Source organism: Cyprinus carpio, chromosome B20 (assembly GCF_018340385.1).
Source record: "Cyprinus carpio isolate SPL01 chromosome B20, ASM1834038v1, whole genome shotgun sequence".
Classification (NCBI taxonomy): Eukaryota; Metazoa; Chordata; class Actinopteri; order Cypriniformes; family Cyprinidae; genus Cyprinus; species Cyprinus carpio.
In genome coordinates this window covers 21,120,552-21,148,545 of record NC_056616.1, presented here as the reverse complement: position 1 = coordinate 21,148,545, position 27,994 = coordinate 21,120,552, and the positions used below count along the sequence as shown (strand labels likewise).

At 34.9% G+C, this 27,994-nt stretch overlaps 3 protein-coding genes and 1 long non-coding RNA gene across 6 annotated transcripts in view; 1 reads left to right on the top strand and 3 right to left on the bottom strand.

Moving 5' to 3' along the window:
* LOC109064248 (vacuolar protein sorting-associated protein VTA1 homolog) overlaps positions 1-4,771 on the bottom strand; it is a 28,524-nt gene extending 23,753 nt beyond the window's left edge. Inside the window, exon 1 of one of the 2 annotated variants that reach the window (XM_042746230.1) lies at positions 4,550-4,771. In XM_042746230.1, coding sequence (XP_042602164.1) covers positions 4,550-4,640 — 91 coding nt within the window. In that variant the 5' untranslated portion in view covers positions 4,641-4,771. The remainder of the gene's footprint in view (positions 1-4,549) is intronic. The other variant, XM_042746231.1, reaches the window with a different exon arrangement.
* A 430-nt stretch (positions 4,772-5,201) lies between these two features.
* LOC109064249 (gap junction epsilon-1 protein) lies at positions 5,202-9,739 on the bottom strand. Of its 2 annotated transcripts, none has more exons than XM_042747261.1 (3): positions 8,773-9,739; positions 7,653-7,835; positions 5,202-6,686 (listed from the first exon to the last, which is right to left on the bottom strand). In XM_042747261.1, exons 1-3 carry the CDS (start codon positions 8,800-8,802, stop codon positions 6,285-6,287), a joined length of 615 nt encoding a protein of 204 aa, XP_042603195.1. In that variant the 5' UTR covers positions 8,803-9,739; the 3' UTR covers positions 5,202-6,284. The 2 variants fall into 2 exon arrangements, with proteins under 2 accessions (XP_042603195.1, XP_018936789.1); XM_019081244.2 differs by lacking the exon at positions 8,773-9,739 and adding an exon at positions 7,966-8,759.
* A 2,677-nt stretch (positions 9,740-12,416) lies between these two features.
* LOC109064246 (neuromedin-B receptor-like) lies at positions 12,417-18,863 on the top strand. Its single transcript, XM_019081241.2, has 3 exons — positions 12,417-13,038; positions 15,934-16,279; positions 18,186-18,863. Exons 1-3 carry the CDS (start codon positions 12,650-12,652, stop codon positions 18,567-18,569), a joined length of 1,119 nt encoding a protein of 372 aa, XP_018936786.1. The 5' UTR covers positions 12,417-12,649; the 3' UTR covers positions 18,570-18,863.
* A 403-nt stretch (positions 18,864-19,266) lies between these two features.
* On the bottom strand, positions 19,267-26,960 carry LOC122141077. Its single transcript, XR_006157529.1, has 3 exons — positions 26,945-26,960; positions 19,505-19,592; positions 19,267-19,351 (listed from the first exon to the last, which is right to left on the bottom strand). It is a non-coding gene; the product is annotated as an uncharacterized LOC122141077 (long non-coding RNA).
* Between the last annotated feature and the right edge of the window lie 1,034 nt (positions 26,961-27,994).

Here is a 27,994-nt window from a genome sequence, read left to right as displayed (position 1 = left end):
CGCAAGCTTGACGTTTGACAGACGAAAGACAGCCTGACTCTTCAGACGAGGACATGCCTGAGTATTTCACTGACATCTGCAGTAAGAACCGAATTGTATATTCAGGAATGTCAGCCCGCGCACTCTGCTTTCCCTATTACAAGGATGTTATTATGTAGCTGCTGCTCAGCCTGAAGACTGGATAAGATCCAGCGAGAAGGAAGGAAAACAATGTCAAAGAGGGCCTTTACCATAGGTTTACAGCATGGTGCCAATCAGAGAACTGGAGCTCTGTCAAACAGACAGAAGCCAGAGCAGAACCGCATCTGAAGAGCATTCTGCTTCAAAAAGTACGCACAACTAAAGACTGCCACACATTAATCTGGCACAGTGCACATGGCTGTTGCGCATTATGATGTTTTCATAAAAAAATTAATTAAAAAACATTCATTCTTATCCAGAAAAACAGTTTTGCCATTACCAACACTCTGAAGCAGCACTAAATCTGTTCTTTTTGTCCATTATAACCACAATGTAGTCCATCCTAACTTTAAAAGTGTGAAGCATAAAATACACTTTAGCTGAAATACGGGGTGTGACAAAATCACTAATTATGATTCATAAAGCAAGCTTAACTCTCAAGCCAAGAATAATTTACATTTTAATATAATGAAGAAAAATATGATAACCAAGAGAGAGTGTAGATGCATCATCATCATCTAGTTATATAACAAACAAGGGTAAGAAAACAACAGATAAAGTCATAGATAAAAAGGGCCCAGTAAGTTAACAACAGAAACAATTCCAGCAAAGCCTGATTCCCTCAGTTAAATGTCAATGCTGACCTCCAGTGGCACACTGAATTCACCCTCTATTAAAAGAAACTGCTTAGACCTTTTAGAATTAATAAGAAAGTCTTTATGTGTGAGAACAACACAATCAAAGCTTTATACAAAAAACTTTCACAATCAAAAACATCACTGAATGTCCCAAAGCACTGCATACTAATGGAGGTGTATAAGTATGAAAAAATGTTTTTTAAATCTACACAGAGACTGTTTTAAAACATATACTAACTCAACTGTCTTTTACATTATGAACTGGAAAGAACAGGACAATTACACAAAAAACACTAATCTGTATTTATTTGAAATCTTTTGTAACATTATATAAGTATCTGCTGTCACTTTAGATCAATTTAATACATCCATCTGCAGAAGGAATCAGATTCATTTATTATAATCTTTTCAGAGGGTTAGATGCCAGCTATATAAACAAAGAAACTGAAGTCCAACATTTGTTACAATGGCACATTTTTGCCCTTCGATTGAATCCAAAACTTAATCTTCTCAAAGTAGTTCCATAACGGATTTATATTGATCTTCTCTACAATATTTTGCCCTGAAACATCAGGATGGCATTAGCCTGGAAGCTTAAACGTGGCCTTTGTCAGAGTAATTGGACTGCCTTTCTCCTTCAGAGTTCAGAAACGGCCCAACAACGAAGAGCGATTACATCTAACATTTTCTTAAAGTTGCCCCTCTGCCGTCATGGATTGCTCAGGTCATAACACAAATATCAAGTTTGACATTTAGACTCAGCAATGAAAGGACATAATACCTCACTACTCAGAAATGGAAAATTGTAGGAGCAGTGGGAGGTCTCCTATTGATGAGGTTGGACTCCCAGTACACTGATTGCTATATGTGACGAGACGAGATTCGACTGGTCTCGCGAGAACGTGATGACATCCTTGCAAAACAATTTGCATTGTTTACATGTTGTTTATTGCTGCATATAATTCATTAAATTAAAAGTTTATTTTTTATTTCATAAAGTACAAGTTGATTTCAAGATGCACCTACATTTTTTGTTTTTTAGTTGAATAAAATACTATTTTTCCCTATATATTTCATTGAGGATTTCTTAAAAAAAAAAAAAAAAGTCTAAAAATCTTGGTCTCGTCTCGTCTGGTGGGATAAGTGTCTGGTCACAACCCTACTGTTTGCAGTCTACCTGAAAAGGTGCTCTTCTGGTAACTATGACAACAAGAAAGCAATGCAAAAAAAAATATGATCCTGCTCAACAGACAGTAGAACAATGTCACTAGCCTTTTCACTGGGTATTTGATAGTTTTCATGTGACATAAGGTATAGTCTGTGTGACTATTATAACGGACGTAAACATTTGGTAACATTCTATCAGCGTCCAGTCAACTTATTTTTTTTTTTATGAATTGTTAACTTAACTCTCAAACTGAATTGCACAGACCTAACAATGTCTTCTTTTCAGCCAATAAGATGCTCCTATTGTGAACATCAAACAACATTAATATCCAAGAGCAAAACCTTCCTCCTGAAGCTAAAGGTAAAACATATAGAATGAAAAGTTCTAACACAAAGTTATGGTAAAATAAAATGGTAAGCAAAATCAACCTCTGCGATTATCAGTTTCTGCTATCTGATTCTGTGAGCATGCAGACTAAGCAGCTTGATGTTAAACAGCCATAACATGCAGGTATTTATTCTACACACATTCAAAAATGCTACAATGACCCTTGAGCACTAATTATCATTTTTAGTTTGTTAATTCATTAGAAAGCATACAAAACATGCACACTAATTAATAGCTGTTCAAATATAACAATATAATCAGAGTTGTTGAAACGCATTCTTTTCTTCTGCAACATCACTGTCTCCCAATATTATAAGCAGGGGTGCACATAATTTTTTCAGCCTGGTTCTCATAAGAGAACCTGGAGATTTGATTTGGTCCTCACACTGCATTTAGCGTGACCCATTAAATATAACTATAAAAAAAATAAATAATATTTATAATATTAGTGCACTTTATTTATTTACTTTTTTAAATAAGATAATGAATTAAATAATAATGTGTGATAATATTATTAAAAATAAAAGGTAGGCCTACTATTAAATATAAATACAATTATTTTATAAGTTACAAATAAAATCCTAATATTTTTCTTGCCATTTCTTGCCATTTTATAGATTTCCCAACATTTAATTTACTTTTCTGTACAATTTGTAAAACCACATGAATAATTACAATTAGTATTTTTAATAAAAAAAATAAATAAAAAAAAGTTAAATAATGGTAAATATTCACCCAAAAATTAAAATTCTGTCATCATTTACTTACCTTCTACTTGTTCCAAACCTGTATGAGTTTCTTTCTTCTGTTTAACATAAAAGAAGATATTTTGAATAATGTTAGTAACCAAACAGTTGCTGGTCCCCACTGAATGCCGATACTATGGAAATCAATAGGGCCCAGCAACTGCTTAGTTATAATTCTCTAAAATATCTTCATTTGTGTTCAGTTTGAAACAACTTGAGGGTGATTAAATGATGGCTGAATTATAATTTTGTTGTGAACTATCCCTTAATTATAACAGATATTACAATAAAAAAAAATAAAAAAAGTCTATCCCTAAATATAGTTTCGGGAAAGATTGCAGTTTTATGACATCACTAGAAGCATATGACTACATAATATGCATGTATCATGCATTACATGACAAGATCACAGACCAAGCTTACTAATGGGATAATGGGATGGGGGCTATCTAGAGGCCCAAGGCCTGCAGATGGTCCCTGGGGGCCCCCCGAGCAACCAGGCTGACCACCATCCTGTTATGTAAAGGGTCACAATTCATTTCAGTTTACGTCACACTTTAAGAGTCTGAACTACGAAAGTATGACAGTATTGCTAAAAATAAATGTACCACATACAAAGTCTGACACACCTATATGATAATTGAAAGTACCAAAGTCTTTCAAAAGACCTAGCCCTTTACAACACAGAAACCCTCCCGATACAGTCTCAAAACAATCTGTCAAAATACTGACAACTCAACTTCTGAATAAAATACATTCTCAAATATACTGCAAACAAGGTTGTGGAAATTTCAGTTACGTGCTCTCACAATACCCCTCAGGATGGGCAGACAAGGAACGTGTTTTTTAGCTTTGCGTGGTGAGAATGACAGCAAAGCCTAACATGATTCAGCATATTTCTGACTACTCTTACACCTGCCATTAAAGAAACGAACTGAATATCATACGTAATGAACGAATGTAATCTCAACTTCAGATCCCAGGAAAGCATTAAATTAAATGTAGCACATGAAGTACTCGTGATACAGTGAAGTTTAGCCAAAACCTCTTCAAAGCAGCCAGTTAGCCAATCCTGTTACATTTATTCCAAAATTGTACCACACCAGCATGTGTGTAGAACTATTAAAACGGGAATCTAGCTGAACACATGTATTTATAAATATTCTATAAATTAAGCTGTTGAAATGGCAAATAGCTAACGTAACGTTATATAACCATAACAGCAGTTGTTAGCTAGCTTAGCAAAGTAACTGAAACTAACTTTCACAACATTTCTGTCCACTGCATATAAAAATACTGTGTAATTAAAACGATTTAAGTCGAATTATACTGGTATAATCTTCAAAATGACAAGTTTAATAAAACAGTGAGAGGGGAAGGGCTGCTATGTGACAAGCTAACAAAACAAAGCGCTATTTTCACAGGCTTACAGTAATAAGCGACCACCGGATCTCTTTTCTCATGTTCCTGCGCTGTTCTTAAATGGTGCTGGATCGGTTTCAGCTGCGATGGGAGCGCCATCCCGAAGAATAGACACTGTTACAAACTTCTAGGATTAGAAAGGGCCAAAAATAGCTAATAAGAAAAATGACAGGCGCTCGCGAAGGAGCCTCTTCCGCGTCTTCACGTGAACACGCAGCCACGCCTTTACTGACCTCCAAAGGCGTGGAGCGGGAGTGACCGACATGATCAGCGCTTATATTATATTATTATATACAGATAATTCTGTTTATCGTATTGTTTATTTAGTAATCATATATTTTAAGGTGTAATTTGTAAATGTTTTGCCATACTAATTCGTTTAATTAATTATAGATTACGTCAATTTTGCCTTTCTGTTTTTAGTCTATTATACAGTAGCCCATTTCATTAATAAATTAATAAATAATCAAGTTTTCATTTGTAAATGTTGTAGAATGCAGTTCGGTGAACCTGTAGCTTTACTATACAGCATTAATGTTGCTGTCATAAAAGTTTTAATTCCTGTTATCTGAAAGATTATGTTTTTAAATTGTATTCCCCTTATAACATGTGTCAATATCACATATATGGAAAGGTGTAAACAAAAAAAACTAAAAAGACTATTTTAAATATTTTTAATTGATTGAAACTTCACAAACATTAGGAAATCATTGTATCTGACAGAGTGCCAAGGATTCACAAGCAGTTCTGTTTATTCTGACCTAAACTGATAATACATTATGGCAGTCATAAAATATGCACCAATTATTATGTCTATATGAAGATTTTCATGCATAATCATATCATAAATCCCACAGACATTGATCAAAAACCAATATAAATGATCAACTGTCTACACACAGTACAAAAGCTATTACTCAAACAGCTGTGGTGTTGAACAGTGGGAAGGCTGTGGGAAGATGTGCAGGCCAGACCTGCTGTCAGATCTCCTCAGATGTTTCATTTATGCATAAATAGTATTCTTATAATAAATAGTAACCCGCTGACACAAAATAAGAGATCACAGTATGCCATTTGTACCTGAGATGAAACACTTAGCTGAGAATAATAACAAAAGTTGGATGGATGCCTGATAAAACGTACAGATACAGACACTACAAACACAAGATAATGGACACAAAACTATATGGAAATCAACAGCATAATGAATATACTATCTATGTGCAAGATTGTAACAAGATACCATTGATCATTCCATAATGTTTTTAGAAACTGATGCACTATTGCATGTACTTATTCTTCCTTAAGAAGAATGAAATTGAAATCAAATAATATTTGTCAAAATAGTACTTGCAATCTATGTAGTACTTATATATCAAATATCAAAATCTGTAAATATTATTGCAAAGATAATAATTACCTACCAAATATCTATGTGGGTTTGGATTAGATTACACAAGTAAAAAAAAGAGTCTCTCCTGGTAGAGAGGTGTTTTTTAGGCTTAAAAAATCTGAAAAGCTAAAAACATTAATGAGTACCTTGCCAATAATTAGGCTTGTTTTGTTTTTATATTATTCCAGAAAAGGAATGATAAGTTGTCTTGCTTTTAAAAAGCATGTATTTCTGTGTCTACCACCAGAAAATGCAGAGGTATGTGGGTTTATGTCCTGTCTGTCATTCAGAGACCCAGCGAACACATAACAAACACTGCTGAAGCATCACTCAAAACACCTCCTAAATTCTCAAGTCACTGGCTGGTTTAAATAACCGAGTCTTCGGAACAGAATCTCAAAAATCTCAGCGATACAGAGGAGTATGGTGATGATGGTGAAGGTGTACATCGCACTGAGGAAGATAGTCTTCTCAAAGTGTCCAGGGACCATACACTTCGAGATGTTGAAGATCTTTGCAAGGGCACTGAGATCGCACATATAAACAGGATCAACCAGGAACCCAAAAAGGTGGCTCTGAAGCCAAAATGCTAAGACTTCCAGAATTATTCTCAACAGGACAGAGATGATGTAGAAGCCTGTGGACACTGGCCGCTGAAGGATCTCCTCCTGGTCTATATTTTTACAGGCAGCATAAAGATGAAACAAAGCTCCAGGTACCAAGACAGTGACTAGCTGCAACGCCCAGAATACCTATAAACAGACAAAAAAAAAAAAACTTTTTTTTTTTCACTTTGTCATTTCGTCCCATAATATGGCTTTTATTTGGATGAAAAATTTAAATATGTTTACAATTTAGTCACCCTCATGCCATCCAAGATGTAGATAAGTTTGTTTCTTCATTTGAACAAATGTGGAGAAATGTAGAATTACATCACATGCTCACCAGTAGATCCTCTGCAGTGAATGGGAGCCATCAGAATGCAAGTGAAAAAGCTGATAAAAACATCACAGTAATCCACAAGTAATCCACATGACTCCAATCCTTATAGTTTTGTGACTTGTAAATCTGTGTGTCTGCAATAAACAAATCCATCAAGACGTTTTAAACCAGTGCTTCTCTTCTATTAATGTAACGTGAAGACGTTTACTGATGGCCTGGAGTTGTTCAGATTACTTATGGATTTGTTGTGATGTTTTTATCAGCAGTTTGGACTCTCATTCTCACAGCACCCATTCACTACAGAGGATCCATTGGTGAGCAAGTGTTGAAATGCTTAATTTCTCCAAATCAGGTCAATCAATGAAGAAACAAACTCATCTACATCTTGGATGGCCTGAGGGTAAGTCAGATTTCAGCGCATTTTCACTGAACTATTTCTTTCTTTTATTTCAGTGGAAGTGTCTGTTAAGCTTCAAGTCTTACAGTTACTAGGACTGATTTTTTTTTACATTCATGTTTTGGTTATCGTATTTCTGAAATAGTTTCAGAGGTCCCGTAGACTGCATATACCTAAATGCCAAATCTTACAGTTACACGTTTAGATTAGTAAAATGAATTAATGAATTAATAAAAAGCTTCCTAGAATTCATCTGTTTTTCTTTATTTTTACTTTCTACTTCTTCCTGCATCCATAGTCAATTTTACCTGTCCTTTAATGCATATTTTGATACCACAATAGCAGATTATTAAATCCAAATACTTTCAGAAACTTTTACCTGAGGTGTTATAGGCCTGAACTGGTTGTAACAGTAAAGATTTATTTCCCTTTTGTCCCGATCACAGCTGAAGTGGAGGGCCTCATTGCCATAGACGGCGAATCCAAGGACTCCAAGGAAAAATGTACGCACTGAGCCAAAAAACAGCGTGTGGAACTGGCCTATCACTGTCGGAGGCCTGAGCTGAAATATGCAATGAAGATATTATATAACATGCAAATGCAACACCAGACATGCATCCACTAAAATCATGTTTATATTGAATTCTTTCTAATTTCGCATATAAAGATAAAACTTTACGTTGTATACTTACACATCCTTCATAAAAGTTTTTGATGTAGTTTAATGACATAATTTGGCTTCACAACTCTGCATCATTCTATGGTAGCTTGTCACCATCATTGCCAGTCTTCTAAGCCTCAGGCAGAGGCAGTTGGCAATTCCGAACCTCCAAATGACCTTTCGCTTTAGAAACCCCTTGTCAATGCATTCTCTTTTTATCCGCAGTGCCTTCATCAATTTACTCACACAGTGCAAAAAAAAACAAACAAACAAAAAACAAAAAGGAAAATAACAAAGGCAACGGGACATGTGGTCAGCCCATAGGCTAATCCCTATTCAACTCTGTCAGCGAAAAAACAACTCTATCTGTATCTCACAATAGAACAGAGCAAACATGACAATTGCAACGAAATGCAATTGTACCACTGGGCAGATCACATAATATAAAACAACAATTAATAAATTACTCAAATTCCTGAGCACACCTTAAACAGGCTATTCAATATCAAGGTAACAATAAATGGCATTTAAGTTAAGTGCATTTTTAAAACAATGGTTGGTTGAGTAATGATATCATTGGATTTTGAGACTCTCTAAGACACTTGCAAATTATACTGATGTACATAGTTCCATAAACATATATATTTTTCTTTATTACATATATCTATATTTTAGATTTGCAGCTGCACATCTACCTCAGTTAACTGCTTAATAGGCCTACTAAAAGTTCCTCTAGGCGTTCCTGCAGTGTTTCTACTCTAAAACCACAGCACGAGTAACGTTCACACGGTAAGAAACGTTTCACAAACGTTAAATCGTCTATTAAAAGTCCACACACCAACCGTAATCCAGGCGGAGAGCTGTTCATCCCCCTTCTTAATCAGAACCGAGGTCCTGCTCTCATGTCACTGCGTCCCGTGGGAAAGATAGACCTGCTGGAAAAGCAGCATGTTGGGGGCGCCTTTCTGACGGCAGGCTTTTTCGACTCATAAACCAAAGAGCAAACAGACAAGCAAGGCATCAAAGAAACGTAGAAAAGAGTAGATCATTATGGCCACAGAGATGCTAATTACCGAAATAAGAGTACTGGGGTCTGGCGGTCATACGGTCATTGCGCACGTGATGCACACGCAAGCATAGCTATCAGAGTGATGCTTCATATATGACCATGCTTAATTTTTTTGTTAGCGCACAAACATCATGGTATATTAGAGGACTCTGTTATATGAGTTTACATCATTAGTGCGAGACCACTGCAGTACTATAAATAGGCGTTTGTCTGTTTATAGCCTATTGTTTGTGCATTAAAAAGTCACTGAAAATAAAAACGCAATTTTCCAATTTCTTTGAAAATCAAAGTAGGCCTACATGTGTAAATTACGTTCCATACGTCTGACTCAAAACTAATTTAAAATGCAATTCTTTGTAAATAAATAAAATATTTGAATATGCCTCTTCTCTAATGAACGTGTTTTAAATTTCTCTTGAAATTGCGAAAAAGAAAAAAAAATCTAATTAAATGACTCAATCCTTAATTTGGGCATAGCTAAAGATTTATTTATTTATTTATTCTAAAATGTGGCAGCTATGTGCGTCAGTGCTGGTTTTGGATGATGGAAAAGGAAACCCATAAACGGCACGTACCTTACTGCAACTAATTATTTCAGTTGCATTCTTCTCTAATTAGATTTTTTTTTGTCTCCATGCAGCTTTTTACATGTTGTATCAAGCGCGTCATAAATACCAGCAGATGTCACTAAATCAACAGATGCAACCCAGGTCGGTTGCTAATTATATCCATTTAGCCTATTACCAAAGGCCACATTTACATCAGACAACATCTGTGTTGTGGTAAACATACACAATTAGATATAAATGATTTTGTTCGTAAGATGTGAGTCAAGGTGGGTAACCAGTACAGTTGAACTGCTAGAGAAAGAGAAAGAGAAAGAGTGTGGCATGTGATGCTTTTCATTCATAGTCTGAAACTCATTCAGGTATGCAAGGCGCATGTCAAGTTTAGAATTTGATTGTTCCTTTGGCTGATCTTTAAGCATAGCAGAACCAGTAAAAGTTGACAAAACACCACATCATTTCTGAAGAAGTTTCTGGAAGCTTGAATTCAGCCTTCTAATATGAGTCTACCAAAGCTTAAAGTCTTTGTATTCTGCATGGCACAAAGACGAGTTTTACAGACCAAAAGCAAGGACCAAGACAGGACCATGATAAATTGGTTCTTAGACCAAGGCCAACTGAATAAAATCTGATTTCAAGATCTGTCTAGACAAGGAAACTTTCTCATCAGCATTTATAATCCATAAATGTTTGTTTGCAGTCAGTGTCTGTTTGTTTTAATCATTGTAAGGATGCAGCCAAAAAATCTCTTTATGTAATTCTTTGGTTACATGCAGTGACACATGACACAAGCCAAACAAAAAGTATTCTCCATTTGCGCCACATTTTTGCAAGGGACTGGAGAATTTCCTTTTCTATCTTTCTTTTTCAAATACCTGTTTTCCACTCTAGTTGTCCAGACCCAGTTGGTTTTCTGATTACGTATTTATTGCAATTCTTCCCTCAGTAAATCCCCCCTGCGAGTCATAGAAAGAGCATGAAAGAGCTCCAGCCGAACCCCGATAAGGGAGCGCGCGGACAAAAGCTGCACCTGACGAGTCCAGAAAGCACAATCCCAGTTTGCGCTACTGATGAGCGACTGCACCATATGACCAACATCATTCAGAGATGGGGTTGCGTTTTATGAAATAAATAAATACACTTTAAAACAGGTCATGAAGGATAGATAGATAGATAGATAGATAGATAGATAGATAGATAGATAGATAGATAGATAGATAGATAGATAGACGGATGCATAGATAGATAGATAGATAGATAGATAGATAGATAGATAGATAGATAGATAGATAGATAGATAGATAGATAGATAGATAGATAGATAGATAGATAGATTGATTGATTGATTTAGAACTGTTTGGTGCTGCGCTCTGCAACAAGGTCCGCATTGAAGCGGTGGCTGCTATGGCAAGCCAATTTAACATTGATTCCTTTAATAATATATATTATGCTTCTAATACTTGTTTTCTAATTAATACTAATAGTAAAACTGGAATAGTTGCCAGAACCGGATACAAACTAGTAAAAAGTGAATCTTGATTTGTGAACCGAGACTTACGGAGCCCCGCACATGACATGCAAGAAAAAATAAATAAATTGTGCGCACGATTTACTAATTCATTCCCTCAATGTACTAAAACGTGCACACGATTACTATTGCGTTCCCTCAATTTGCTAAATCATGCGCACGATTTAGCAAATCGAGGGAACAAATTAGTAAATCGTGCGCACAATTTATAAATCGAGTGAACGAAATAGTAAATCGAGGAAACGCAATAGTAATCATGTGCACATTTTAGTACATTGAGGGAACGAATTAGTAAATCGTGTGCACGTGCGGTTTGTCATTATTCAGCTTGAGTGGGTTCAGTGTTGATTCAATTAATTTGGATAAAAGTGTAGATTTTGCAAGATATGATTTACTTAAAAAGCAGCTACAGAATAGTGTCATTATCCAGCATTTTTGTGAATGAGAAAATGAGAAATCTGAGAAAAAAAAAAAAAAAAAAAAAATACTATTCACTATTGGATTTTCTTTTTAGTAGTAGTCTAAAGCCCCTTTCACACTGCGATTCCGGCAAATACACAGATAATGTGTCCCGGCATTTGTAGCCGGGTCGCTAGATTTTGCACTTTCACACTGCCAGTGATTACCCGGAATATGTGCGTGCGTTCACACACAACCCCGTAAAGGCCCCGTAAAGACACTTGATATCAGGGTGTGACGTGTAATGTACGAGTCAAAAACGCTAGGCACGTTAACTTTCACTTAAGCTGGCGAACAATCTCAGCTTCAGCGCGGAAAGTAAGGAACTAACTGATCTCTGTTTCGTTACAGTTTGCACATATTTTTTCGGCGCGAACGTTAATCTGCCTTCAAAACACGCTAAAAGAGTCGCGCGATAATGTGCGTCATCACTACGACACGGCATTAGTTCTGGCTTTTGTTCACACAGCGCTCGTTCCGGGACTGAACCTGGCAATGTTACTAGGTCCCCGACCCGGGTTCCATCCCGGAATCAATCCCGGGACGTGTTTGCTTTCACACAGAAGTCGACCCGGCAATGTTCCGGCAATTTGCCGGGTCCGACGTGCAGTGTGAAAGGGGCTTAAAATATGTGTTAAAGGGATAGTTCACCCAAAAATGAAAATTTTATGTTTATCTGCTTACCCCCAGGGCATCCATGATGTAGGTGACTTTGTTTCTTCAGTAGAACACAAATGATGATTTTTGAAGAAACAAAGTCACCTACTGTACGTCTTGGATGCCCTGGGGGTAAGCAGATAAACATCAAATTTTCATTTTTGGGTGAACTATCCCTTTAATAACATCAATACAGAAAAATAGTTTGTTTAAAGAGTTAAATGTTAAATTGGTTTGCCACAGGCTCCCTCTTTACTTGTTCCTGCCTGTCAAACAAGCCAGTCAACTTTTAGGGACGTGGCTGAAGACATCGCTCATTTCAGCACTAAGTTTGGCGGACAGCACCTATCTCTCTTTCTCTCTCTGTTTTTTTCCCCACTGGACAACTTTTAAAACCCCTTTCAACTCCTCTGCTTTCTAACCACTAAAACAAAATATGGATCACACTTTCTCTGAGGATACCTCAGTTTATGAGAACTTAACAGATGACTGGACATCAGATGGAGGGGAAACGGTCCATTTCATCATTCGATGCGTTATCCCGTCGGTCTACATACTTATCATAACGGTTGGTTTACTGGGCAACATTACTCTTGTGAAAATATTCATCACTACCAGCGCGATGCGAAGTGTACCAAACATTTTCATCTCCAGTCTGGCCGTGGGGGATCTTTTGCTTTTGGTCACTTGTGTACCAGTGGACGCGTTCAGGTATTTCTATGAGGAGTGGATTTTTGGAACGGTGGCTTGTAAAATGATCCCGGTGATCCAGCTCACTTCGGTCGGAGTCTCCGTGTTCACTCTAACGGCACTGAGCGCGGACAGGTAAGGCATAAAATCATCAATGAACAACTGCAATCACTGTCACCTTCACTACTGAATGAACGGAAGAAAATGACATTTAGATATAAGATAATGACGTTTAACCAATAAAACAAGATAAATGAGCAACAAACGTGATGTAATTTTTGTAGCTTATTCATTAATTGTAATACAATTTTGACACACATATATATACATATATATATATATGTTCTTATTTGTTACACTGTTAATTTAAGTTTAAATTGTTATTACTGTTATTTTTTCTTCTATTATTTTGATATTTTCGTTTTTTATATTTTTACACATATATTTCAAGATTTGGCAATATTGTATTTTTTACAGTCATGCCATTGCACATTTTTTTATTAATATAATGATGTTTTTATATATTGTTTTATATGTTTTAATATTATGTTGTGTGTTTGTGTGTGTGTGTGTGTGTGTATATATATATATATATATATATATATATATATATATATATATATATATATATATATATATATATATATATATATAATGTTGTTTATTGCTATATAAACTGTATAAAATAAGAAAAGATTAATTTTAGGTTTTCAGTTACTGCTTTAAGTCATTAAGGAAAAAAGACCTCCTTATTAAGCACCTGTAGCTGAGAGCAAATGCAAATGACTTTGATTTACAGAGGAATTAATCGTGATGATGAAGATATCATACAACATTTGGCATGCAGCCTGAAGGGATTCTGTAGTACATTTGATTCATGGCACAGATATATTTCTCAACAACAAAAATGTAGTTCATTTCTCTGACATTACACAAAGTGATGGGGTTAGGTGGGCACAGAGCACAGTTTTGAACAGATTATGAAAGATTTATTAGGTAGTTTGGTTTTTTTATACTTTCTATACACATAAATATTGTTTTGAAGGCTGGAAGTCATCTATTCAGCCTACCCATGACATTATTATTCTGATTTACTCACACCACAGTGAATTTTATTATAGAAAAGCAGCGATTTCATAACCAAATTGGACCAAGGCTGCTGTAAATAACAGAGACATCATTACAGCCAAGAGAGGAGGTTTTGGGATAAAGCTTATAAAATTATTATTTATTCAAGAAAATCTCCACATACATTGGGACTAAATTCCCTAATATTTCTTTCCATAAACTGCAACTAAAAGTAGGAATATCTTCAGAAGTTTTCATTAGTAGATTACAGTGCCTCAAATCCTAAATGATGACTGACAACCTAATTAACTGACAAGCTCATTTCTGGCTGCAAGTATGTGAAAGAGCATTAAAAATGTGGCTGAGGATCCATAGTGAAGATGACAAATGTCCTCTCTGTTTCACATACTCAGTCTTATCCTTCATTGTTGTGTCAGTGCTTGGGGGCCCTGGCTAAAGGTGATGACCTTTCCTAGTCTGATTTGTTGCTCTGTCTGTTTGTTGTTTGGAGCACCTGAAAGTTCATTTGTGTCACAGTGATTATGCCACCACCCTGGGGTCCAAGCAGTTCTCATTCATTGCTATTGATTTGCAGGTTTGCAGTTCCATTCCCCAAAACGACAATCGTGATGCAAAATGTAGTCAATGTTCAGCCACTTGTGATAATGAATCTCCTGGCCAAAGGAATTAAGTCTAAAATGAAAGATTCAAGAAGCTTCTGCCTGAGGAAGAATGACAAGTGCATTGACTAGTATTTCATGTGAGAGGAACAGAAAACAGACCATTTGTATTGTCAACCAGATGATTGTTTTGAAGATGTAATCTGATTGGAACTTACTCTGCATTCACAGTTGTGTGAAATACAATCAAGTTCATTTGCATGTCAGTCAGTTCATACTGTATGTTCAACTGGGACTTGTTTACCCATGGAGAAATCAAGCTGTGATGGTGGCGCTCTCTAGCTAACCCATGCCTCAGGCAGGGCAGTCCGTTTTCATTGAGGGAGGAAAAAGCAAGCCCGGGGCAGTGAAACCTGGTGAAGGAGAGAAGTCAGGGCGAGGATGCTGTCATATGAGATTTCCATTTACCTTAGAGATGATGGCAGCAGAATGTCTAAAGGATACTGTCGAATAGATCAAACCGTGCCAGTTTGTCAATAGGAGAAAATAGACAATTTCCTTGGAACAAAAGCAACCAATTTACCACCATGAATTTCCTCTATTGGTTTTTGTGTATTCTGTCTAGGCTTTGCAGTTCCAGCAGAAGAACGGAAAGATGTGCACAGGAAATATCGTATTTCCTATAGGACAGCTTTTCTTTTAGAAAAAAAACCCAAAAACATTAACCTAGAGATTAATCATTTATGACTTTGATCATGTTTTAGACTTACTATTGCTGATCTCCAGTGTAAAGGTTTTTAGGTGCAAGTATAGAGAAGCAAAAATGAAATGATTAAAAAAAGTGGAAAAAATAATTATAGAATATTTATCTAATATTTAAAATAAATATTTTTTTAAATCTGTAAAAAAAAAAATATATATATATATATATGTATATATATATATATATATATATATATATATATATATATATATATATATATATATGTCAAAGTAACAGTAAGAAACCGTAACCGTAAACAGTAAGAAGCTTATCCAATAAGAAAAATGTATCCCTGTATGATGACAGCATTAGTAGACAGATTAGTTACGGTTAAAGCGCCTAATCTCAAAACATTGTTTTACTAATAACAGGTCAAGTAAACAAACACATATCCTAGTGTGGAATAACTACAAACCACCACAGAGAACTGACTTCAGATAAGAACCCATGGTGTTGTTTTCCCTCAAGCAATGATAAATTGTTGATAAACAAAGCAATTTTTTCTTTCATCCATCCTCAACCTCGATGAAAGGCACAGCAATCTGTGTGCTGACAATTCTTCACATATGTTTCTCTTAGACACAAAGCTATTGTGAATCCCATGGACATCCAGACCTCCAGCGCTGTGTTCTGGACCTGCTTGAAGGCTATCACTATATGGATTGTCTCAGTGCTGCTGGCTATCCCTGAGGCGGTCTTCTCGCAGGTGGTTCACATGCCAGACAAGAACATGACGTTCACCGCTTGTGTGCCGTATCCACTCTCCAACGAGATGCATCCCAAGATTCACTCCATTATGATATTCCTCGTCTACTTCCTGATCCCTCTGAGCATTATCTCTGTTTACTACTACCACATCGCAAAAACGCTCATCAAGAGTGCTCACGATATGCCAGGTGAGATTAGTGAGCACTCCAAAAGACAGGTAAGAGGTTCCAGGGGAAGAGTATAAAGCTCACACGGTTGAATGCCAATCTTCTGTGTTTGTCAAAACAAGTTCTTCTTCAAGCATTATCTATCAATCATGTTTTAAATCTCACAGATGAGACAGTACCGCAGAACGTACAGATTTGTCATAATAAAATAATAACCTGTAATGAGCTTCATGTGGTCATGGCAGGGTTGTGCAACATTCTAAATTTAAGAATGAGTGTGAATTTGGGATACACTTCACAGAAAGTTACTTAGAATAATTTGGAATAAGTTAATTGGTGAGTTAATCTATCTATCTATCTATCTATCTATCTATCTATCTATCTATCTATCTATCTATCTATCTATCTACTTGTAGCACATAGGATTTACTTTTAAACATTTTTGTTTCTGAGAAATAGAAGATAGCAAATTTCACAAATAATTACAAAGAAATATAAAAAAAATTAAATTAAATGTGAAATCTGGAAAATATAAAGACTGAAATGTTTTGTAAAATGTACTCTATATTTATCATTTATGACTTTTAAAAGTCAGTATTGGAATTCAAAAGACATTCTTAATGCAGTTCATAATGCATATAACCCTTAAATTGCAGTAACAGCTGTTGTTATTGGAACTGGCCCTTTTATGATGATCTAAGACCAGATTCCTCTCAGAAGATTCAAACCATAAACATTTTTAGAGAAAGTATAAAATGAGCCTCTACTGAACTGAGGGACACCCTTCATAAAATGCTCCCTTGACAGTTTTTTGAGACAGGGCACTTTATCTTTTGCTGGGCTGTGAATCATCAGTTAAGCATTGTGCCAAGAGTCCTTAAGGATGACAGATATTCTCTTTAATATTCTCTTTTAACAGCTGTTTCAAGGCAGCTAACGTTTTCCGCTCCCTCTTGCCCTAGATAATACAGTATATCATCCTAGGTGAAGTTTATCACTTAACATAAGGTATCTTTAGGTTATGAGTAATTATGCATTTCAAGGGACCAAGCAACACAGTCTTGTTCATCCATCTATCGTTAATTTCTCTGAATGACGTGAATGTTTTTTTGGAATATAATCTCTTGTATTGCACTGAATGTACTTCATTGAACAGGAGAAAAATAATGCATCATCAGTACTGCAGAATCTCAGGAGCCACCTAATAAAACATTGCATACCCAAAAATGAAAATTCAGACATTATTTACTCACCCTTACGTTATTCCAAACATGTATGAGTTTCCTTAATCTGTGGAAAATAAAATAAGATATATTTTTATAAGAATAAGATTAATTCAAAGTACAAAGCAACATGCACTACCAGTCAAAAGTTCAGAATAATTAAGTGTTTGAAAGAAGTTTCTTATGCTCACCAAGTCTCAATTTTATTTTTATTTTTTAATTAAAAATGCAGACAAAAATGTTATCACAATTTAAAAGAATCACTTTTGATTTTAATATTCCACAAAACATTAAGCAGCAAAAACTGTTAATAATAAACGTTTATTGAGCACCATATCATGAATTTTTGAATGATTTCTGAAAATCATGTGACAGGAGTGACTGGAGAAATGGCTGCTGTGTGCCATCACAGGAAAAAATGCCATTTTAAAATATTAAAATTCACAATATTACTGTTTTTAATGTATTTTTGATCAAAACAAATGCAGCCTTGTTAAGCTTGATAAAGAAATATCCTTCAAAAACATTCAAACATAATGCTGAAACATAAACAAGTTTAGTTACAACTAAACTTGATTCCAGCAAATGACAATCAATAACTGGGTTCAGAATCAGGCTAGAGGATGCACTACTGAACTTGCATGCATTTTATTGACCTCTTCCTCATCTAAAATGCACCTTGTGCTTTATTGAGTGTTCTTATGTGTAAACTTTTCTCCTTCTCTCTTCTGAGACTGAAACAAGGAAGCGTCTAGCCAAGATCGTTTTGGTGTTCGTGGGCCTCTTTGCGCTGTGCTGGCTCCCCAACCATGTTCTCTACATGTACCGCTCATTCAACTATCGGCAGATCGACTCTTCGCTGTCACACCTCATCATCACGCTTGTGGCACGCGTGTTGAGTTTCTCAAGCTCCTGCGTGAACCCTTTCGCCCTGTACCTGCTGAGCGAGAGCTTCCGAAGGCACTTCAACAACCAGCTGCTGTGCAGACAGCGCAAATACCAAGAGCGCAACACCAGCTACCTCCAGAGCACCTCTGCTATCCGCATGACCTCCATCAGGAAGAGTACACCTGCTGTCACCAACGGACATGGCCAAAAAACAGGAGTCTGCATTTAGCATCTGTTCTTCAAACCGAACAAAATCTGAGCATAAGGGTTGCTGGTGAGCATTTGGTGACCCAGCTGGGTAAACGGGCGGTTATTGAAAGTAGAGGAATTACTGTTGTAAATATTGCATGCATATTTTTTTCCAACGGTTGCTTGAGTCCAAGAATGAAATTTGCTTTATTTTTGAAACAATATTCTTATTGCAAACAGAAAGGAATGGATATCTTGCTGATAAAGACTAATTCTATTTCTCCTCAACCAAAAGACAATTTCTGCCTGTATAAAATATTAGATCTGTACAAAAGTTTCCATTATTGTATAATGGCAGGTTTGCTTTTCAGCTAAATCTTATTTCATTTATCATCCAATCAAATTATGAAAATTCAACTTTAATCGATGGAAAGTGCACTTAAAACAGTAAATTAATGGTTGGGAAAGCAATTTTGATTTCACCAGGAGGACAAGTGTATTATAGAGATGCCACTGAAATCATATACATTGCATATGATCACTTTCTATTTCTCAGACAATGACAATATATTCAATTTAGGAGCAACGGGAGACATGGCTTTTCCCGGTGAATGTTAATGTCTACGATGATAGATCAGACAGGTCGCACACTCAAGGGTAAACTGTGGTGATTAGATTAATATAGGCATAAACAGATTAGGATTCAACATGAATATAAATTTCTCAGATACGGTCCCCCTTACCTTCTGATATATGAGTCATAGGAACACCAAGATCATCGTGGCATCAATAACACATGCTGTGTATCATTCTTAGATTCACCTGCAAATATTATCATATTAATCACTGCATTGCAGTACATCATCTTTAAAAATCTTTGAAATCAGTTTCTGTTTGGAGTGCCTGATGTCTATATCTAATGGAATAATCATTCAGGTGTGGAATAATCATTCAGTCGTGAGGTGAAAATATTACCTATAAATGTAGCGATTGTCAATAGCTGCTTGGCTGCAGGCAGTACACCTTTGAGCCATATTTTGAGCTATTCATCAGGTTCCTGAACCTGTAAAAAAACATCAGACTTTAACATGACATGATTTATTGATCAAACAATGAGTTTAAAGAGTTTTTTGAGATCTTGTGGTCCTTGAGGTATTATTTTGGAAAATTTAAATAATTTTAAAATTGAATACTTGCAGTTTTACTCAACACACACAAACATTTTCATTTAGACCTTCAAAGGACATATTTCATCGGTAATCATTATACATTTTGGTCTCTTTTACTGAACAAGTCACATTTCCTTGAATTTTAATTAACTTTTCTCCAAAACAATGAAATCCACTTTAATGGAAAATGTAATTAGCGATAACTAATTACAATAATTTGTCCTTGTAAAGACACATCTCAGTTCCCACAACACAGAATCTTTGACCTGAAGCAATGTGTTTTAATTACATTGAAAATTAACATGACTTAATTGACACTTGACTTGTGTCAAATAAAATCAGCCGAAGTCATCAACCATTTCAAGTAATACATTTTAGAATGCTGGTGTCAGTTTAACATTAAACAAAAGTTTGGGCATCAAAGTTACTTTAATGAAAAAATCTCCACTGGCTCTTGAATTTATAAGTCTGTTTTAAAAGACAAGAAAAAAATTTACAAACTTGAGTACAATTAAATGTCAAAACTTGGATATTTTGACTTTTAAGTAATATTTCGTATAATTATAAAATAATAATAAAAAAATACCAGGATAGAACATGAAAAACAGCATCCTTTAGCATCATGAAGTGAGGTGAAAAGACACATCAAACGTTCCTCCCCAAGAATTGATTGTAACTGTTCCACAGAAGCAGGATCTAAATGTAATTTGGAATGATTGATTAAAAAGGCACACTACCCATTTCCCATCTACTTTATTGGGATTTCACTCTGAGAGTAAATTAAACATATGGATTAACTTCTTACATTGAATCAAGACAAGTTCAACCAAACTGGTTAATATCTTTAAGAACACATGCAAAACAGCAGTAAAAGGATGATGTTAAACCATTAAATAAGTATTTCTGCTAGTGCTGTCAAACAATTAATTGCGATTAATCGCATCCAAAATAAAAGTTTTTGTTTACATAATATATGTATGTGTACTGTGTTTATTTTTTATGTATATATAAATACACACACATTCAGTATATATTTTGAAAATACATACATACATTTATGAATGTATATGATATTTTATAAATATATTTAATATATAAACATATTTTTCTTAAATATATACATACACGTGGTTGTATTTATTTATGCATAATAAATATACGCAGTACACACTCATATATTATGTAAACAAAAACTTTTATTTTGGATGCGATTAATCGTTTAACAGCACTAATTTCTGCACTTCTGAGCTATAGTAGCTTGCTACCTGCATTTATTAATTTATATTCATCTATCTGCTTACAGTGATTATTATCAGTTTGGAATTTGTAACAAATCAGTCAGAAATCAGTAATCAGTTTGGAACAATCAGTAAGAAATTTAAGCTGCATTTGCAGTAATTTGGATGTAAATTGTATGTATCATCAACTCATAACAGCAAAACAAAGACTACGTTTACATGGACGTCAGTAATCTAATTATTTACCTTATTCTAAATAAGACAATATTATGATTAAGGTGTTTACATGAGTTGCTTTTAGAATATTCCTTTCATCTTCCCATTTTATATGTTATAGTCAAGCGGCAGCCTCCCGCTCTCTCTCATGCAGCCCATACGGAAGTGACTTTAACTGTAATTCGTCAACTGGCCTCTAGAGGCTGGCTGCAAAAGGGAGTCAATCCCATAGACTCCCCATGTTAAAATGCACAAATTTACAGCAAAAAAAAAAAAAAAAAAAACATGTTTACAGCCTAGTTCCAAAAAATTATTTTGGTCTATATAGCTAATTTTGCCCTTCATGACAACTGTGAGTGGGGTGATTCTTTTTTTATAACTCATCCGTTTAAATTATATTAAGCTTTAAAGTTCTGCATAATTAATGGCACGACCACTTGAGTGACAGGTGGATTGCGGCTGCTGTCACCGCCGTCGAGCTAGGTGGGCGTGGTTTCATCAACCATCTCCCGCCTCTTTGCCCATTTTCGATTATACAGGAGTGACGCGCGGTGATGCGCTGCCAAGATGCCGACGGCCTCCTCCGCCCACTTTTGTCTTCAAAAACGCTCTTCAGAAACCTATGTGTGACGTCACGGACACTACATTCATGTTTTTATACAGTCTATGGTTATAGTACATAGTTCGATTAATGGCACACGTCATTATGTCCCCACGTGACGCCATCCCTCCAGAATTTCACGTATAAACATATAGTTCATCTTCGTGATGATGCCATATACAGTTTTGGGTGTTTCATTTTTAATTTTATGAATTTTATTTTATTTGAATTTTATGAATTTATTTGTACGTGCATACAGACGACGGCAGTGTTGAAGCTCTTTTATTTGTCATCAAACGGTTGACCACTGCCGCGTGTGCACCCTTTCACAAAATGCGGCGAAAAGTCCTACACGACGTTAATCATGGGATTAAAGTGAATACCTTAATCTTAGTGAATACTTATTTTTTTTATTGTATTATTTGTGATTTAAAAATTGTTCAATAATGTCAATCAAGATGTATTTAAAATGCTAAGTTATTAAAGGTTCAAATGGATTAACAACTAAACAGATTTTTGGACTTCTACAAATGCTTTATGATCCCTGAAGCCAGACTTGGAAGATGCAAAACAAGTTTTATTTATTTATAGGGTATATTAACTTCCCTAAGCAACTGCTATGCAAATTTGGTCCATTTTTAAAAAACATAATCTGTTCATTCACAGATAAGTTAACTTTATTATTCATAACTGCTGAATGAGTCATGGCTCAAAATATTTGAAAATCAGATGTAAAGAATTTTTATGACATGGTTTATCACTGTCTCCCAGATTGGAAATGCATTTTCTTTTTATTTGTCACAGAGCAACACGGGAAGAAAATATTTGTGTCAATAATTGTATATCAAATATAAATCAGCGTAAAGTCATAGTTGAAGTAAACACAAATCGAATTAAGATGAGGAGTTTAGTTGCATTATTAAAGCGCAGTCTAGACATGTACACATCTTAATCACATTATTATCATCGTGTAGGACTTTTCACCACATTTTGCGACAGGATACACACATGGCAGTGGTCAACCGTTTGACGGCAAACAAAAGAGCATGGCTTCAACAACACCGTCATCTGTTTTATACAGAATAAGGTAAATAATCAGATTACTGATGTCCATGTAAACGTAGTCATTGTCTGTTATTGTAACATAATTATTGTATGACTATGAGTCAACATGGAGCCGCAGGGCCTCCTCTGCTATTAAATTGAAACATTAGTCAAGTGTTTCATGTGGGTACAGAGCAATGCAAAAATATGTCTTCTATAAGTCTAACTGATTTAGACATCTACGTAATGCAGCAATGGGAATTCAGTCATGCATGTTGACCATAACAAGATAGAATAGAATATTAATCAAGATATTTTAATTAAAAATATCTATAGACAAAACTTGACACAATCAAGCTTGGATATAACTGTATTGATTACACTCTATTTACTTCAGAACTTTAAAAATGATTAATTTGATAAAGTGGTTCTGTTTTGATACAAGAGTTTATATTTTAATCAGAAATGTCCACCTCCTGCATATAATAAAATGTCAATTATGCTTACAATGTGCATGTTTCCTAAGCATTTCTTTTTCATAAATGAAAAAAATATAAAAATATTCCACAACATTTTACAAGCATGTTCATATGTGACCATACTTGAATGGACAAATATGAATGAATACACCATGGTTCTATGTGTTGAAATATTACTAGCTGGTTTTAAGTAAATTGTATGTGTTTATTTCAAAGATGTATTTTAATGTTTTCTTGAGATTATTTGTGAGTTTTTTTATTGTATTATTTGTGATTCAAAAATTGTTCAATAATGTCAATCAAGATGTATTTAAAATGCTAAGTTATTAAAGGTTCAAATGGATAAACAAATAAACAGATTTTTGGACTTCTACAAATGCTTTATGATCCCCGAAGCCAGACTTGGAAGATGCAAAACAAGTTTTATTTATTTATAGGTTATATTAACTTCCCTAAGCAACTGCTATGCAAATTTGGTCCATTTTTAAAAACCATAATCTGTTCATTCACAGATAAGTTAACTTTATTATTCATAACTGCTGAATGAGTCATTGCTCAAAATATTTGAAAATCAGATGTAAAGAATTTTTATGACATGGTTTATCACTGTCTCCCAGATTGGAAATGCATTTTCTTTTTATTTGTCACAGAGCAACACGGGAAGAAAATATTTGTGTCAATAATTGTATATCAAATATAAATCAGCGTAAACACACATAAAAGGGAGCGTTATGCTGTATGCACTGAACCCTGATAAGACAGTCAGCTGAAAGCAGTGGAATTTTTCCATGTAATAGAAAACAAGATGCTACATTTTAGAAGAAATTATTATTAAAAACACTAATAAATCATCCGATGTTCAGAGTACTGATGGTTTTCTCTCACATATTTGTAAACCCCACACAGCACTGTCTGACTGGACTAATATTTATGGTCTTGCTCATATATAATAGAAACTGTCCTTTATGAAATAGTAATGAAAGTGTATGAAAAGCTTCATTCTATATGTACACAGTTTAAAGCACAAGACTCATCCTTAGAAATAAGATGTTGTGTGTTTTTTTACCATCCTAGATGCTTTTCCTCTTCCTTTTTGTGGAAAGAGTTCCTATGTGACATGACAATCTAACATTTCCTTTGCAATTTCACAGGAAGAGAGTAAGATCAGTCACTGAGTAGCAGTGAAAAAGACTGTGAGACTTGCCATTGTGCTAGCAAAAAACACTAATGCACGATTTTCTCAACAACCCTCATTGAAAGGCAGAAGAGTGTAGCCGGTTAATTACGCTTTTCTTTTTATTGTTGCAAGTCATGCTGACTTGTGGTCCTGATTGGAACTAAATTGTTTGCTATTATTCCCTCTCTGCTGATCACTAATCCAAGATGCTGGGAAAAGTCTTCTAGTGACCATAATTAACTTCATTAGTAAGGTTTAATTAGTGCGTTTAAAAAAGAGCAAAAATAGAGTCAGCCCAAATTTTTTATCTTGATATTAACTGAAATGAGCACACTCTGTAATTCTCTACCAATCATTTGCCTTAGTTGATGAATTGTGACTTAGAAGTAACTCTTTCACCTCGCACCTTTGCATAATCATATGCCATTAAACGGCAAAACCAGTTTATGTCTAGCAATGCACCTGAACTGCATTTTTAAGAGTTCAGCTTTTTGCAAAAACATGTGCATAAGAGCATGTTAAAATGTCATTCGTCTATATGCCCTCAAATAAACAACCCTGGTTAAATGTATTTTTATAACTCCCCCATGTTCTGCTGAAATTTCCTGTTAATGAATATGGAGGCTATTCCTCTGCCGTCGTTCTGATAAGGCCAATGTTCAATCAAGGAAAATAATTGGCAGCCATCCCATCGTTGTGTGTGATAATTCCATTTGACACTACCATGTCTTTTGTTTGCACCCATGCTGTCACTATTCACACATTTATTAGCTCACATCTCAAAAGTGGCCAAATGCTGATGGCGCTGATCACTTTTAGATTGGACTCCTTATACCTTCCACAGAATGATTGGCACTTTCTTAATAGAATAATTTAATTACCTAAGAACTGCCCAAGTGGTATCAATACATCTCTTATTAAAAGAATAGTGCACCTCAAAATTAAAACACTTATTGTGTCAGCCTTTAACTGTCATTATATGGGAATATTGTTTTAATTTTTGACAATTTCTTTACTGTCTCCAGTACACTTATGAATATTTCACAGAAATTATATATTTGTCATAAAAACATCACTTTTTACCACCTGTAAATGTCAAAAGCAACAACAACACTGAAAGTCTCTAATAAATGAGACAAAAAATACTTACTGATAGTTCTCTCATCTCTTTTATCATTTAGGAATCTTTAGGAAAAATTAAAAATAATTCTATTAAAAGTCATTTTAATTTTTTATTGTTTAAAGCATATATTAAAATATATTTAAGAAATAAAACTTTTAAGTTAGCGAAACCTTATAAAAAAAGTATATTGATGCAAATTAAATGACTCTCTACAACAACTGTTTTAAAGACTCTGCAATATAAACATCATAATGTACTCTAAAAATGGTACTAAACACATATGCCAGGTATAGCTAAATGCCAAAGCCTTGCCATATGCCACTGAACTGTATACTACCAACCAACAAATTCAACACACCAGATTATTTATCACTAAATTCACTTTCCCTGTGGCATGACCTAATGCTAGCGAACACATACACACAAACACTGGGTTGCTTAATTCACCTCCCCTGCGGCACGACTTCATGCTAGCGAACACATGCAGACGTGTGTGAACATACACATAAACACGCTTTCAAATCCTTCATATATATATATATATATATATATTGTATTTGGATTTCCGCACATTGTAATTTAGCACAAATTTTTCTTTTATGCAAACATACCTGCACATGATAGATAGATAGATATGACAGCTCACAAATGGAGTTGCTGTTTTATTTTAATATGACAGGACGGTCTTGGTAGGCGATTTGCCAGAAGTCTTCTGTTACTATCAATGCAGAAAAGTGATGACAGTTCAGCAGAACTATTTCATTTATTACGACAGGTGCTAACGAAGGAGAGCTGAAAAGCAGTCTTGAATGGTTATGTGACAATCAGATTAATATAAGGTAAATGAAATATTAAGAGTGAGTGTGATTTTCAAAGAAATCAACTAAGAGGGTGTGTGTGTGTGTGTGTGTGTGTGTTTGTGTGTGATTTTTCAGAGCAATCTTTTGTAATTCATCAGGACTCATTCAGGCACATTAGAAAATTAGTTGAACTGTTCTCAGAATATATTGCTGTTTCCTACCAGGAGTGTGAAAATCAAACTCTGATCTCACAGTAAGGATATAATTTGTACTGTGACACTATTCTTAATGACAAAATATTCACTTGGGCTTGTTAGTCCACCATAAATGTGTCAAAATGCTTGTGTGCTAGACATTTTATATGCTTAACCCTTCTCATTCATTTTCTGTATCTTTAGAAATAAGTCAAAGCAGGTTCCAAAAGGAATCACCAGTCTGCATTTGTGAAGGATAGTACTGGCCTGTGGCAATTTAGTCACCAAATGTCACTTAAAGCACCTGCAAGACATTTCAAATGTTTCAAATCCCCTTTGTGTGTTTGCTTGCTCTTCTATCCTTACACACTCACACAAGTCAGCTTGCATCTTCTTCCACATCCTCATCTTCCTCCTTGCATTGTGTTATCAAAACTGACACAAATAAGGGCTGGTAAATAACATCACGGAGCTGTTGGATGGCAGTTTCATCAGGCCATCCAAATTTTTGGGTAATGATCTCTCAAAAATGATCACTGTTAAAAATATCAAAGCAAAACTGATGGGAGAGAAAGAGGACACAAGACAGAGAACTAACTACTGAATATATATATATATATATATATATATATATATATATATATATATATATATATATATATATATATATATATATATATATATATATATATATAAACAATTGCTTTGACTTTGAAATCTTTTTAAATAATCTTGTTTACAATAAAAATGAGATGCTTTGTGGATTTGAATTTGTTTTTAAATAATATTATTTATATTTTATTCAAATCACTTCTGCATCTACCAGAAGATTCTTGGGGACAGAAATAATAAATTCAAATGGCCTTGCCTGGCAGAACACAAAAAGCTTTTGGGATAAAGTCCATTTACAGTAATTTAATACATAATTATGACCATAAGCAGGCAGGAAATAATTTGTGATTAAGCAGCTTACCAGAACAGAATGAAACGAATCAACTGCTGTTTGTTTGTGCCAGACCCTTGAAATTATTCCAGCAAAAGTGAATCGACAGATATTGTCTGTAAAATACTCATATATTGGTCATGCAGACTGAACATCTAATTTTGGTGGTGCAAAAACTTTAACTTTATGATTTTTAATTTTAATCAAGGATACGATCGTGACATATTGTTCACCCAACACTAAATAAATATATTGTTGATACAATCATTTAGACATCAAGATATCAATTGTACTTCATCTTGCCATGTGTTGCCGTTTCTCCACCACTGGCAAACAATTCCCACAGACATTGATGTATGGAAACCATTGTGAGTAACGCAACTCCTGACCTCATATGTCCAAAGTTGTGTGCTTTTGCTATCAGGTTCGCCCAGAGACCTTTGTGATTGGTCAGACTGGACACTACTGTTTATCATGGTTA

Bases quoted from the DNA above. Each gene is read 5' to 3' on its own strand.
- LOC109064249 (XM_019081244.2), bottom strand. From the start codon at position 8,004: ATGTCATTAAACTACATCAAAAACTTTTATGAAGGATGT. The intron at 7,836-7,965 runs GTAAGTATACAA...TGCATATTTCAG, and splicing joins AAAACTTTTATGAAGGATGT to CTCAGGCCTCCGACAGTGAT. The intron at 6,687-7,652 runs GTAAAAGTTTCT...GTCTGTTTATAG, and splicing joins TCAGGCCTATAACACCTCAG to GTATTCTGGGCGTTGCAGCT.
- LOC109064246 (XM_019081241.2), top strand. From the start codon at position 12,650: ATGGATCACACTTTCTCTGAGGATACCTCAGTTTATGAGAACTTAACA. The intron at 13,039-15,933 runs GTAAGGCATAAA...TGTTTCTCTTAG, and splicing joins ACGGCACTGAGCGCGGACAG to ACACAAAGCTATTGTGAATC. The intron at 16,280-18,185 runs GTAAGAGGTTCC...CTCTCTTCTGAG, and splicing joins GTGAGCACTCCAAAAGACAG to ACTGAAACAAGGAAGCGTCT.